Raw genomic sequence first — 16,263 nt, 5'->3', positions numbered from 1 at the left:
AGACACTCAGATGGCCCACAGGCACATGAAAAGATGCTTACCATCACTGATCATCAGGGAAATACCAAAACTACAACGAGCTATATCACCTCACACCTGTCAAAATGGCTAAAATTAACAACACAAAAAACAACAGGTGTTGGCAAGGATGTGCAGAAAGGGGAACTGTCTTGCACTTAGTGGAATGCAAATTGGTACAGCCACTATGGAAAACAGTATGGAGGTTCCTCAAAAAGTTAAAAATAGAACTACCCTATGACCCAGCAGTTGCATTACTATGTATTTACCTGAAGAATACAAAAATACTCGTTCGAAGGGATAGATGTAGGCCAATGTTCGTGGTAGCATTATCTACAATAGCCAAATTATGGAAACAGCCCAAGTGTCCATTGACTGATGAATGGAATATCAGTCATAGAAAAGAATGAAATCTTACCATTTGCAGTGATGTCAGTGGAGCTGGGGAGTATTATGCTAAGTGAAATAAGTCAGAGAATGAGAAATACCCCATATGATTTCACTCAGATATGGAATTTAAGAAACAAAACAAACAAGCATGTACAAGTTTTTGAATATACATACATTTCATTTCTTTGGGGTATATATATATATATATCTTAGAGTGGAATTGCTGGGTCCTATGATAACTCTATGTTAAAAATCTTGAGGACTGTTTCCCAACATGGTTAAAACATTTTACATTTCCATCAGAAGTGTATAATGGTTCCAATTTATCCACATCCTGGTCAACACTTGTTATCATCTGTCTTTTTTATTATAGACATCATATTGGCTACTAAGTGATCTCTCATTGTGGTTTTGATTTCCATAATTACAAATGATTGAACACTTTTGTGTATTTATTGACCATCTGTATATCTCCTTTGGATAAATGTGTATTCAAACTCTTTGCCCATTTTCATTTCATTATTTGCCTTTTTATTATTAAGATGTAAGAATTGTTTATATACTCTGAATACAAGTTCCTTATCAGATATGTGATTTGAACATATTTCCTCCCATTCTGTGGATTATCTTTTTCACTTTATTGATGTTCTTGTTTACAGGACCTCATGCAATTTTTTAAAGCTTTAATTTATGACAATCTTTAACAACAGCATGAAAATTATCAAAAATGTCTTACCCGAACTATTTCACAGTCAACATTTAATTCAGTTGCAACTGCTTCAATTTTCTCTCTACAGACAGAACCAAGGCTGGTCATTCCATTGTCCCAGTATCTCTTAAGGGTGGCTAAGTCTCGGTCACTGAACTGAGTGCGATCTTGTAGCTGTTAAAACAGATTTAAAATAATTAGAATAATCAAAGGAAAGTATATTATAGAAAGGACCATCTGGGTGATATTTGCTAAGTTACTTTCAACACATAACAGTAGCTAAATTAATTTCACAGTTGTTTTTTTAAATTAATTTATTTGAGAGAGAGAGTGGGGGGAGGGGTAAAGAGAGAGGGAGAGAGAATCTTAAGCAGGCTCCATGCTCAACACAGAGCCTGATGCTGGACTCAATCTCACAACCCTAAGATCCCAACCTGAGCCAAAACCAAGAACTGGAGGCTTAACTGACTGTGACACCCAGGCACCCCTGATTTCACAGTTCTTAATATGTGATCTCCCATTTTGAAATGGGCCTGTCCATGATATTTATTTCCATAAAATGAAAGCGTGCTAGAATAAAATGAGTAAAAAAAAATTTAACTGTTAGAAATTAGGCAGTATTGATTTTAAACAGTTGTAATCACTTAAATAATACATTACCATTGTGGAAAATACAGATAAATTAAAAAAAAGAATTTAAATCACCCACAATTCTGGAAATAGCACTTGTTAACATTATAATGTGTACTTTTTCAAGTTTTTTTCTATGATACACATATTCACATTCACACTACATACATTTTTAAAATAACAGGATCACAACACTGTGTTGTTTTTAGATAAGTTAATCTAGATTTGCCATACATATGTCTTGTACTAATGTTATAATTAAAAGTGTAAATAAAAAATGTAAGAAGATAATATAGTCTTAAAAATCATATTTATGGCTTTAGAAAGTTTCATAATAATCCTATAATTTTTGTTTTTAGATTTTTTTAGTCCAATAAACTATGGTCATTATATATTGTTTTAATTCAATGAGTCCTGGAGGCACCCCTAGGAAGTAAATTAGAAGCATGATAGAATAATGACTTCCATTTGGAGTCAGAAAAGCAAGGTCAGGGGACTCATTCAACAGGGCACAAAATGTCCATGGCAGAGCTAGAAACAGAAATCTGATTTTTTCTAGTAGTTTCAGCCCTATGATGTCTCCAATTATCTCAAAGGATAGTGAAAAAAATCTGAAAATAAATTTTAATTAAAAATATATATCCTGGGGCACCTGGGTGGCTCAGTCGGTTAAGCATCTGCCTTCGGCTCAGGTCACGATCCCAGGGTCCTGGGATCAAGCCCCACCTCGGGCTCCCTGCTCGGCGGGAAGCCTGCTTCTCCCTCTCCCACTCCCACTCTCCCTGCTTGTGTTCCCTCTCTCACTGTCTCTCTCTCTCTGTCAAATAAATAAATAAAATCTTTATATATATATATTCTGAAAAGTCTTGTATGTGTATGCATGTTTTTGTGATGGGAGAACAAGAATGAGAGAGCAAGAGAGAAAGCCTGGGAGAGTGAGTTGAGGAGAAATGCTGCAAATCATAGAATGAGGTATGAGTTTCTGTTGCTGCCCTCTGCCTAAGAAGATATGGTCTGGTCTCATAGAGGCTACACTTCAAATACTTTGTAGACATATATTGATTTCTTTCTTTTTTTTAAAGGTTTTATTTATTTATTTGAGAGAGAGAGCAGAAGCAGGGAGAGGCAGAGGGAGAAGCAGACTCCCCGATGAGCAGGGAGCCCAATTTGGGGCTCAATCCCAGGACCCTGAGATCATGACCTGAGCCGAAAGAAGATGCTTAACCAACTGAGCCACCCAGGCACCCAACATAACCTGATTTTAATGTTCCTTTTAATTGAAACTTAAAGTGGAAACCTCTCCTAAATTGGATTTGAATAAAAATGGAAAATAATAAATACAATGTATAAAATATGACTTAAATAAAAGAGTTATCATAGCTAAAACTGATATAATACTGAACAAGAGCAAATCTGTTTTAAAGATACAACCTTGGGACGCCTGGGTGGCTCAGTCAGTTAAGCATCTGCCTTTGGCTCAGATCATGATCCCAGGGTACTGGGACTGAGTCCCACATTGGGCTCCTTGCTCAGTGGGGAGCCTGCTTCTCCCTTAGACTGCCACTCCTCCTGCTTGTGCTCGCTTTATCTCTCTCTGATGAATAAATAAATAAAATCTTTAAAAAAATTGTTTAAAGTTACAACCTTTTGAAAAAGAGTTTTAAACATCAGGAAGGAAAGCAATATATGAATTCATGGTTTACTACCAAAAGGGTGAATTTAGATTGTATAATTAATGTGTCTATTCATAAGAAATATAATACAGTTGTTCTGTGTGTAGGTTACTCAGTCAAGTTCTTTATGAGATAAATCTGTTCTTTCTCTACTTAAAAAGCCTGATGAGTAAATGTATTATAAGTACTAGTACTGAGGGGCGCCTGGGTGGCTCAGTTGTTAAGTGTCTGCCTTCGGCTCAGGTCATGATCCCAGGGTCCTGGATGACTCCCATATCGGGCTCCCTGCTCAGCAGGACGCCTGCTTCTCCCTCTCCCCTGCCCCCTGCTTGTGTTCCCCCTCTCGCTGTGTCTCTCACTGTCAAATAAATAAATAAATAAATCTTTAAAAAAATAAGTACTAGTACTGAATTACATGTTCCTAATAAATGAATCAAAATATGCCATCCAAGTTTTTTTTTTTATCAAGTGGACTAAGGCTCACGTTATTTTATTTATTTAAAGATTTTATTTATTTATTTGAGAGAGAGAGTGAGAGTATGAGAGTGGGGTGAGGAGCAGAGGGAGAAGCAGACTCCCCGCTGAGCAGGGAGCCCAATGTGGAACTTGATCCAGGAACTCCGGGATCATGATCTGAGCCAAAGGCAGATGCTTAACCAACTGAGCCACCCAGGTGCCCTCAAGTTATTTACATAAAAATCTCATTAGATTCTCATTCTATATTGATTGTACAATAGTTTTGTAGCTAAAATTCTCAAAATAAAACAGAAAGCAAAATAAATGGTCATCAGGTTCTATGTTGATTCCAGTAATTCACCATAACAGCCAGCAAAAGTATTCTCATATATTTCCATTGCAACAAATTCTCCAGTGCAAGCCAGCCTATATTATTGTCAGAATGGAAGGAATAATGAACAGAACATTGAACACACTCAGTCATTTAATTTGTAATTCATTTAGAGGACACCCAAAGCTGATTCATCCCTTAAACTGAACTAAATAAAACCTGACTTGATTTGTTAGAAATGTGCTGGGGTCTCAACATTAGCAATGTTGAAAGAACCTTTTATGACCGTGCCTATTAAGTAGAAGCTTATGGGGGAAGAGCAGTTGTTTTTAAAGTTCTTAAGAGCATATTTTAACCAAGAAAATAAATAAGGTAACAAAAATAATTTAGCATTAAAACTGTAAATATTGATTCAGAGAAGGATAAAAAGGTGGACACAAAGGATAAGGTACATTCTGCCCTAAAGTTAAAATCAGTTTTGGTTTTCAATTGGGCTCTAAGGCCACTTTCACTTTACAAAGAAACCTACAACCTAAACCACTGGCTCAGTGAGAGACATATTAAGCAATTCTCTTGTTGATTTTGTGAAAAGAGTAACATTCCAGTTATATTCCTTGACAATTTTGGTGAAAGCTCAGGCTTGGCCCTAGTGACCATATAATTGTGTTGATTTTACATGGATTATATTGTAACACAATAAACAGAAACCTTCTGGCCTCTATACCAGCTTCGATAACATTTCTAGTCTAGTTTAGACTAGGAATTTAGTTATTGGCTTTTCTTTCAAAAATAGAATTAGATGACAAAACTGTGATGTTGAGGAGCACAGTTTCCTGTTTTAAGTATGTATTATGGTTAAATGTAGAACTAAATTATGTATTTGTACTCAGAAGCAACCCTTTTGAAATGACAAACATTAAAAATTTCTAATCCAAGTGACACTTCCCTCAGCTTACTCCAGTGTTCCATATGCTGTGCACTATTTGGTCCTATTTCAATCATCAGTCCAGACACTAGCTTGTACTGTTGAGATTCAAACGTCTTTTGTGAAATTCTGTTTATCTTTCCACTTGACAATGGGCTCATTAATAGCAGAGATTATACCTTTTTACTTTTATTATCATTGTAAAAGTGAATTAATAATGCACTTGATAAAAAAATAGTCAAACTATCAGAAAGGTATAAAATGAGCTATAGTCTCTCTCCCTTATTTACAAATTCCTAAACACCAAAGGCAACTACTGTCAGTAATTTCCAGAGTAACTTTCCAAAATAAAAATGCATATATACTTACAAAAAAAGGGATGATACTATAAACTTATTTTTTTTTTACTTAAGTTTATCTTGGAGATATTTCTATACCATCACATACAGATATACTACTTCAATCTTTTGAACTGCTAAATTGTGCTCCATGGAATACAACAAAATAAAAAGCTTTTGGACAGCAAAAGAAACAAGCAACAAAACTAAAAGACAATCTACTGAATGGGAAAAGATATTTGCAAATGACATATCCAATAAAGGGTTAGTATCCAGAATATATAAAGAACTTACACAGTTCAACACCAAAAATTCCCAAATAATCCACTTAAAAAAATGGGCAGAGGACATGAAAAAACTTTTCTCCAAAGACATACAGATGGCTAACAGACATATGAAAATGCTCAATATCACTCATCATCAAGGAAATGCAAATCAAAACTACAATGAGATATCACCTTACAGCCTGTCGGAATGGCTAAAATTAACAACACAAGAAACAACAGGTGTTATCAAGGATGGGGAGAAAGGGGAACCCTCTTATGCTGTTGGTGGGAAGGCAAGCTGGTACAGCCACTCTGGAAAACAGTATGGAGGTTCCCCAAAAAGTTAAAAATAATCACCCCACTCTTGATTTTGGCTCAGGTCATGGTCTCAGGGTTGTGGGATCAAGCCCTGTGTCAGGCTCCCCGCTCAGCAGGAAGTCTGCTTCTCTCCCTCTCCCTCTGCCCCTCCCCCTGCTCTCTCTAAAATAAATAAATAAATCTTAAAAAAAACACAATGAGATATCACCTCACACCTGTCAAAATGGCTAAAATCAAAAACATAAAAAACAACAAGTGTTAAGGATGTGGAGAAAAAGGAACACTCATGCACTGTTGGTGGGAATGCAAATTCTTGCAGCCAATATGGAAAACAGTATGGAGGCTTTTAAAAAAAAAAAAAATAGAATTACTATATGATCCACTAATTCTACTACTGGATATTTACCCAAAGAATGCAGAAACACTAATCCAAAAAGATATATGCATCCCTATTTTTATTGCAGCATTATTTACAATCGTCAAATTATGGAAGCAACCCTAGTGTCCATTGATAGATGAATGGATAAAGAACATGTGGAATATATATATACAATAGATACCCTATGACTTAGAATTATCTAATGATGGAACTTTAGGTGGTTTTCAGGTTATTGCTATTACAAACAATGCTTAAATGGACATCCTTGTACATAGATCTTGCTTTATATTTGCAATTTATATATTATGGGAAAGTCCTAGCCTTGTGTTTTGATCATCTCCACTTTTTCCCATTGGTGAAGAAGGGATTCCTGCCCTAGAGTTATGGAGATAGCCAACCAAAACCTCCCAACACCAGACAGATAAAATCAACAGTAGTGTATTAGTCAGGTATACTCATAGCCTGGAAGAGGAAGGAGAACACCATATGCCCCACAGGGACACATGGAGATTCCATTTGGGAACAGAGTGCACAAGCAGAGGCTGTAGTGTAACCCCTGAGAGTGGTGAAACCCCCATTTCCCACAGGAGATGTGATTGGCCTGTTTGAACTGAAGCCCTCTATTCAGGGATAAGCAGGCACTGTGCTTTGTCCCTGAGATAAGTTATTTGAATATGGTACTTTATCTGCAGGAACAGGATGAGAAGGGGAACCTGTGGTTGGCCATCCTTTGAGACTCTCTTGGCTTTCCTCAGATGTCAAAATGCATGTAATATGGGGCTTTAATATCAGGTCTTTTAATTTTTTTTGAGTATATATATATTTGATAGAGCACAAGTAGGCAGAGGGGCAGACAGAGGGGCAGGAGAAGCAGGCTCCCTGCTGAGCAGGGAGCCCGATGTGGGCCTCGATCCCAGGACTCTGGGATCATGACCTGAGCCAAAGACAGATGCTTAACCAACTGAGCCACCCAGGCACCCCTTATTTGAATATATTTGAGACACAATGTTACATTAGTTTCAGGTGTACAACATTGTGATTCAACTTCTCCATACCTTATCCTATGCTCACTACAAGTGTAGCTACCATCTGTCACCATGTAATACTATTACAATATTGACTGTATTTCCTATGCTGTGCCTTTTATTCCCATGACTTATTCATTTCATAACTGGAAGCCTGTATCTCCCACTCCCCTTCACCCATTTTGCCCATCCCCTACCCCTCTTCCTCTGACCATCAGTTTGTTCTCTATATTTATAGATCTGATTCTGCTTTTAGTTTGTTTATTCATTTGTTTTGTTTTTTAGATTCCACATAGAAGTGAAATTATATGGTATATGTCTTTCCCAGTCTGATTTATTCCACTTAGCATAATACCCTCTAAATCCATCCATGTAGGTCTTATACCACAAATTGGAATTAGTGGGCCAAAGAATATGTGCATTTAAATTTTTATAAATATAGCCAAATTGCCCTTGGACAAGGGCTGAAATATATGATAGTCCCTATTTTCCTATATCTTTGTAAATGATAGGTATTGTCCAACTTTGTAATTTTTGCTAGTTTAGTGAAAAATGGTATCTTATTGTTTTGATTTGTATGTCTTTAAGAATACTTACTTTTATGTTTACTGGCCTTATGTATTTATTTTTCTGAGAAATGCTTATTTAAAGGATCATACTTTTTTTTCTTCTTTACTACTTTTTAAATTCATATACCTCTGTGCTAAACATGTTAGATATCATTTTTGCACACAATGATATTTGTAATCACATTGAATACATTATCCATGATTAGCAATGCACTACCCTTTTAAATTATGTATATGACTTTCAGAAAAACTTCTGCTCTACAGATATAATTCCATTCAATTTATTAATTGATACATTCTCTACCCTTAGTGAAAGTGTTGGCTTATCTGTAAGAGGGTAAATATGATGTCCTTAAAAGAATCCTCTTTTGTAACTGCTGGGTGAAAATTTAATTTGACATTTTTTCCAAATTGTGGTAAAATGTACCATTTTAATTACTTTTAAGTGTACAGTTTAGTAGTAATTATATTCACATTGTTGTGCAACCAATCTCCAGAATTTTTTTATTCCCATTAAATAACAAATTCCCATTTTCCTCTTTCTCTAGCCACTGGTAACCACCATTCTATTTTGTTTCTATGAGTTTGACTACTCTAGATAGCTCACATAAGTGAATACAGTATTTGTCTTCTTAACTATTTCACTTAGCATAATGTCCTCAAGGTTCATCCTTATTATAGCATGTGTCAGATTTTTTCTCTTTCAAGAATGAATAATATTCAATTTTATGTATATAGAATATTTTTTTATTTTTTTAAATTTTTTTTTTAAGATTTTAACTATTTATTTGACAGAGACAGCAAGAGAGGGAACACAAGCAGGAGGAGTGGGAGAGGGAGAAGCAGGCTTCCCATGAAGCAGGGAGCCTGATGTGGGGCTCGATCCCAGGACCCTGGGATCATGACCTGAGCTGAAGGCAGATGTTTAACAACTGAGCCACCCAGGCACCCCTATATAACACATTTTTTAAATCAATACATCTGTTGATGGACATTTGGGTTGCTTTCAATTTTGGTTATTATGAATAATGCTGCTATGAACATTGGTATACAGGTATCTGTTTGGGTCCCTCCTTTGAATTCTTTGGGGTATAAACCTAGAAGTGGAATTGCTGGATTATATGGTAATTCTATTTTAACTTTTTGGGGAATCATGATACTTTTTTTTCATAGTGGCTGCATCATTTTATATACCCACCAATAGTGCACAAGTGTTCTAATTTCTCCACATGCTCACCAACACTTGTTAATTTCTGTTTAATAGTAACCATACTAATGAGTTCTGTGGTAATATTTCATTGTGGTTTTGATTTGCATTTTTCTGATGAATAGTGGTATTGGCATCTTTTTATATGCTTGTTAGCCATTTGTATATTTTCTTTGGCAAATTTCTATTCAAGTCCTTTGCTCATTTTTTAATTAGGTTATATCTTGCTATTGTTTAGTTGTAAGAGTTCTTTATATATTCCTAATATTAACTCCTTTTCGGTTAAGGGATTTATCTTTTACATTCTGATAATTTCTAGTCCTTGAATTTCTGAGATATATTACTGATGAGGGAATAGAAGGCAAGCTGAGGACAAAGTTGACACCCCACAACCCCCCGCCAAGGGATATATGTGACATTCCTCAGGCACTCCTGGCTGCCCTAAAGCTAAGGAAAGGAAAAACAAATAGTTAACCTATAGAGATCACAATCCTGCAAGAAGAACAAAGCATTTCTATCAACAACCTAGCTTCCAGAAGGAAATGTAGATACAATTAAATGTCCTTATAATCTGCAGCTCATTGACAGATACCTGAAGTGGGCAGAGTGTAATGTTCCTCCAGGAAGCTCCCAACTATCTTCATATTATTGCCTTGCTAGAAGGAAAAACAACCTTAACTTGACAATGGCAAGTCCTCTGGTATCCTGTGAGTCTTCTTTAACATATGAAAATCCTTTTAATACTTCCCTTTTCCTTACCTCCCCCAACCCCATAGTATATAATCAGCCACCCCTCACAACCCTGGTGCAGCAGCTCTTTCTGCCCTCAGGTCCTGTCCCCATTTGGTGCAAAACCACCATTTTGCACCAAAGACGTCTCAAGAATTCTTTCTTGGTCGTCAGCTCCGGACTTCACCCCATTGAACCTCCCCTATATTCCAAAACCACATCATTACTGTGGGGATTAATTTTTTGGGTTAACTTGACTGGGTCATGGGCTAGTCAGACATTCAGTCAAACATTGTTCTGGGTGTGTCTGTGAAGGTGTTTCTGGATAAGATTAACATTTGAATAAGTAGATTGAATTAAGCAAATTGCCCTTTCTAATGTGGATGAGCCTTATCCAATAAATTAAAGACTTGAATAAAACAAAAAGGCTGAGTAAGAGGGTACTCCTTCTGTCTGAATGATGAGCTAGAATGTTGGTCTTTACTGGCCTTTGGACTGGGACTGAAACATTGGCTCTTCTTGGGTCTGGAGTCTGCTGCCTTTTGGAATGGATCTTGCACTACTGACTGCCCATTTTCTGTCATTTAGACCTGGACCAAAACAACACTTTGGCTCTCCTGGGTCTTTAGCTTGCTGATGGTGGATCTTGGGACTTCTCAGCCTCCATAATTGTGTGGGCCAATTCCTTATAATAAATCTCTCTCTGTAAGTATACATATATTCTATTGGTTCTGTTTCTCTGAAGATCTCTGACTAATATAATCTCTTTATAAACCCAATACCACTTATACTTATTTTTGAGATGAACTTCCCTCAGTTTTACACTATAGTTGTCTAAGCATGGAGTATCTTGAATCTTTAGTCCCAGGAGTATTGTCCTCTGAATTCCTGATCCAACATCCTTCTAAAACCACCATATGTGAAAATTTACTGTCATTTTGGTTTCATTTTTTTTTTTTAAAGATTAGCGGTCAATTCTAGAGTTTAAACTGACATTGCCCAGCTAATCTTTTACTTGTCACATGCAGTCTCAATCACAATCTTCTGCTACAATAATGTCATGTAAAAATATTGTGCAGAAATAGAAAACTTCTATCTACTGACAAGCAGAAGTGAAGCAAAATCCCATATTACCGCAGCTAAGCTTAAAAACATTGGATGTAGATAACAACTTGTTAAGGAATTCGCTAAAGACATTGACTCATCTTTGGAAAGAAATAACTGTTTTTGCTAAACTTGGAAGGCAGCAATCTCAATACAAAATAAAGGAACTGTTGGTAAGCCTCTAAGTACAAGAGCAAACTTGCTCAAAACAAAACAACAAAAATAAATCTCACACAATGAGGCACATTACTTCAATGTGTATGCAAAAATTCTATTCTCCAGCACCAACAATTAAAATCCAAAGGAAGGGGCACCTGGATGGCTCAGTTGGTTAAGTGACTGCCTTCAGCTCAGGTCATGATCCTGGAGTCCTGGGATCGAGTCCCACATAGGGCTCCCTGCTCAGCGGGGAGTCTGCTTCTCCCTCTGACCCTCCACCCTCTCGTGCTCTCTTTCTCTCATTCTCTCTCTCAAATAAATAAATAAAAGCTTAAAAAAAATAAAAAAAATAAAAATAAAATCCAGAGGCAAAAGAAGTTTTGGTTATGACTGGTACATGGTAGGTAGAGGCTTAGGACTGGTGATAAGTAGCAAGCTGCAATTTTCCTCAGTGTAAAATAGTGGGAATAAAAAAAAGGTCCTGGATTTTAATCTTAGCTCTGTCTCTTCCTAGCTGTGAGCAAATGACTTAATCTTAACTGAAAATGGGAATAATACCACCTATCTCATAAGATTGTTAAAAGGGGAAAAAAAGAGGGGCGCCTGGGTGGCTCAGTCTTTAAGCGCTTGCCTTTGGCTCAGGTCATGATCCCAGGGTCCTGGGATCGAGCCCCGCATCGAGCTCCCTCCTCCACGGGAGGCCTGCTTCTCCCTCTCCCACTCCCCCTGTTTGTGTTTCCTCTCTCACTGTGTCTCTCTCTGTCAAATAAATAAAATCTTAAAAAAAAAAAAGGAAAAAAAAAGATTGTTAAAAGGATTAAAAGAGAAAATCCACATAAAACAAATCATGCTCATAGGGGGACCCAATAGATGTTAGTCTTCCTCTGACACTTACCTCCCACACACCCACCCACCTCTATCCTAAACAGGAAGAAAGTACAAAATGCTATTAGGGAGAGACTAATTCATAAAACTCACATATACCTGACAGAATAACCTGGTATTTTAGAAAGCTGCAGTAGCTCAGCATGCTTGGAATTTGCTCCAGCTTCTTTATGAAGGGCATCTAATCCTGCCTATTATTTTTTCTTTTTTTTTCCTTTTTTTAAGATTTTATTTATTTATTTGACAGAGAGATAGAGCCAGAGAGCACAAGTGGAGAGAATGGCAGAGGGAGAGGGAGAAGCAGGCTCCCCACTTGAGCAGGGAGCCCGATGCGGGGCTTGATCCCAGGACCCTGGGATCATGACCTGAGCCGAAGGCAGACGCTTAACCATCTGAGCCACCCAGGTGCCCCTATTATTTTTTTTCTTATAGAAATTACATACTTGCTTATATTCAAGACAGAGAATGTAGCTTTTTAAACATATATATTTATATTTGAGTCACAAGCACCATGAAACACAGATGTCACTTGGATGAAAGCTGGAATGTGAAAAAGGTCTGATTTCCTACCTTGCCAGTATCATGTTACTATTCAAAAAGATACATACATAGCTCCATCAGAAGCTCTTCTAAGGATTCCCCAGTGATGGCTGCTCAGATTCACATTTAGTACTGCCAGCTACTCTGTGCTCCCTGAGGAACCTTCTATGTTGCCTAAATTAAATATTGGGGCCCAATACCCTGAAAGAAAGACTGGAGCTGAAAGGCAAACTGCTGTAGGCGTCTTCTGCAATATGGTCAGCTGTCCATTTCCACCATTTCTACTGCTAACTTCCTACAGTTCTTACACACTGGCTGTATTTCTCCATTATTCATTTAATAACTGGTAAAGTTAGGAAGAATTTAGTTTAAAAATAAATCAAAATTGAAAGCCCACACCAAAATGTAATTTGAAAGGTGTCTCTTACTGATAGAACAGAATGAGGGTGTAGATGTATTGGAATGTTCAGATCTAATAAAACAGTAGCCATAAAACAAGAGAAGAAAATATCACAGAATTAGAGACAAAAGAAGTAAGCATATTAGCAAATCAGGTAGTTAAGCACTGAGGAAAACATACATGATTTTTCCTTACATATCTCTTATAATCTTAATTCAACAGCAGAAAGTGTTATCACATTTTTTCAATGTTAAGTAAAATTTTTGGCATCATATATAGAAATATGCATATCCATATTTAATATACAATTTTAAGACATACTGAATGAAAAAACTTTTTGCATAATTTTATATGAGGAGAGAAATTAGTGGTAAACCTTCCACTAGAAAGCATCTTTTGTCAGCCAATGAACATTATTGGTTATCTAGTGGGTATGCGGTACATAAGTATACAACAGTACTGTTTATAAGTTTACATTTGCTGCCACTAAAACTAATTTGTGGTCAAGGATTCTATAATAAAGTTCAAACCTTAGAAAACATTTGCCTTTTAAATTCTTTTCTTTAATCTCATTTCATTGTACAGGTACTTATTTATCCTTACAGTCTCTTATAAAAATACTTCTATATCTTACTGAAGTAAGGTATAACACAGATCTAAAACTGAGAATTGAGAATTGTATTTGAAAATTTAATTAAACTCCAAAAGGTTTATCAGAAGGTATGACTTTTAAGACAGTGTTCTTACCCTAGGATAGGAAACCTTCTGAAATAAGTATAAAACAAATAATCATAAAATTTAGACATTTGATTTGCTTCATGTGAGAGACAAGACAATCTAATAAAATATCTACATAGCAGGTATCCTGCCACCCCCACTCCTACCCTAAAACCCCCAGGTGAAAGACAAAAAATCGATAATTACTCTGACAACTATATTTAAAGCACTCATACCTTTAAATGATAGCGTTAAGTTAGTTAATGTCATTAAATTGCCCAAAATTAGACCTATTTTGGTTTCATTAAAACTATGCCACTTAAAAATAAATTATGGGTTTATTCATAAATGCTGAGGTTTTGAAAATGGTTAAAACAAAACAAACCGCAAGCCCATAAACATTTTACAAAGATAAAGACCTAATTTAGGGAAAAGCCAGCCTTACCAGTCAGGATGTCCCTAACCTACCCATTGTGAAGGAACTAAGAACAGAGCTACTCTCAAGAGTAGCACAAAAGATTCAAAATCCAAATCCATTTAACTTACATATTTGATATTGAAAATAGAAAACATTGCCTTTAAATGGGCTTTGATCCATGTTTGGAAACACTGGAACCTGGTAATGAATGTGGATTAGCAAAAAGATTTTGTTCTGAGTCTTGGCACTTTGAATATTATGGCAAAAGAATATGGATACTTAAAAACTCAAATTACAAAGTGCATTCGAATTACATAGAAACGTTATCTTAAAAAATTAAAAAATAATTCCTAAAACAGTTTTCAATAACCAAATTAAGTTGTGATCATTTTGAAAATCTGAGCAATATATAAAGTTTAAAAGTGATACACATGAAATAAAAGCACAGTGTTCTTCTCATTCTGGCCATTCCTAATCTATCTATAAAGTGATGCCACCAACAACACAAGGAAAAAACACTTTGGGAGAGTAGACTTTACCTTAGCAAATGTTGAGAATTAACATAACTGTTTGTGGATGACTGAAATTAAGTCACCCAAAGAAAAGACTATTCCTAGATGATTTTATAATATCTCACATGAATTTTGAAATCTGATTTCATGAAAACATAAACCATACCTAGAGAAATCTAGATCCAGTGCACATCATAAAACATCTCCAAAAGAATGTATATTTGTTTATTGTATCCCATAGGTAATACTGAATATTTGTTATTTTATACTAATGTGCATTCTTTTGACCTTTTCACTAGTAATGTCAGTAATAAGGACTAAAGATTTTAAAAGTCATCAAGACAATATGTTTGGCTACATTTACCTGTCGTTGCTGTATGTTTTGTTAATATTGCATTCTGTCCCTAGAAGCATCAACCATCCCAATTCTATTCACACATGCAACTAGTTCTAAAGAATGTGGTCTGATAGACTTAAAATCATTATTACTGATAAGTGTAAAAACTAATTCTATTTTTTCCAGCACATTAATTTGTGATTGATGTTAACTAAACTTACTGTGGTAATAATTTCACAATATATACATATATCAAATCATTATGTTGTACACCTTGGAATAATGCAATGTTATATGCCAATCATATCTCAATAAAATTGGAAAAAATAAAAAAATAAATATAATAATAATAATATATTGGAAAAAATAAAATAAATCTAACACTAGTAATAAAATAAATAAAAATAAAAAATATAATAATAATAAATATATCATTAAGGCAATAATTCATGTTTGGTTTTATTTTGGACTATGTTAAATATATTTTATACAAAGAAACTTTTAAATAGTTAATTTAAGTTTCCAATATTGTAGCTTAATAACCTTTCTTGTGCACAACTAGTTATAGTATAAATATCACTTTAAGTTCTTATTTAAATTCTAGTTAGCATACAGTGAAATAATAGTTTCAGTTGTAGAATTTAGTGATTCATCACCTACATACAATGCCCAGGGCTCATCACAACAAGTGTACTCCATAATACCCATCACCTATTTAACCCATCCAGTTGCCCACCTGCTCTCCATTAATCCTCAGCTTAAGAGTCTGTCTCATGGTTTACATCTCTTTTTTCCCCCATGATCATCTGTTTTGTTACTTAAATTCCACATATGAGTGAAATCATATTTGACATAGGCCACAGCAAATTCTTTCAAGATTCATCTCCAAAGGCTAGTGAAACAAAAGCAAAAATGAACTTTTGGGACTTCATCAAGATTAAAAGCTTCTGCACAGCAAAGGAAACAGTCAACAAAGCAAAGAGGCAACCCACAGAATCGGAGAAGATATTTGCAAATGACACTACAGACAAAGTGCTGATTTCCAAGATCTATAAAGAACTTCTGAAACTCAACACCCAAAAAACAAATAATCCTGTCAAAAAATGGGCAGAAGACATGAACAGACACTTCTCCAAAGAAGACATACAAATGGCTAATAGACACATGAAAAAATGTTCATCATCATTAGCCATCAGGGACATTCAAATCAAAACCACACTGAGATACC

General features: G+C 35.7%; 1 protein-coding gene across 1 annotated transcript in view; it reads right to left on the bottom strand.

Annotated features, from left to right (window-relative positions):
• HDX (highly divergent homeobox) overlaps positions 1-16,263 on the bottom strand; it is a 245,475-nt gene that overhangs the window by 90,584 nt on the left and 138,628 nt on the right. The window contains exon 5 of the mRNA XM_032387869.1: positions 1,145-1,291. Within this exon, the coding sequence (XP_032243760.1) occupies positions 1,145-1,291 (147 nt within the window). The remainder of the gene's footprint in view (positions 1-1,144; positions 1,292-16,263) is intronic.

Source organism: Phoca vitulina, unplaced genomic scaffold (genome assembly GCF_004348235.1).
Source record: "Phoca vitulina isolate PV1807 unplaced genomic scaffold, GSC_HSeal_1.0 scaffold51, whole genome shotgun sequence".
Lineage (NCBI taxonomy): Eukaryota > Metazoa > Chordata > Mammalia > Carnivora > Phocidae > Phoca > Phoca vitulina.
Note: the sequence above shows the minus strand (reverse complement) of the source record. Positions and strands in the feature narration are given on the sequence as shown.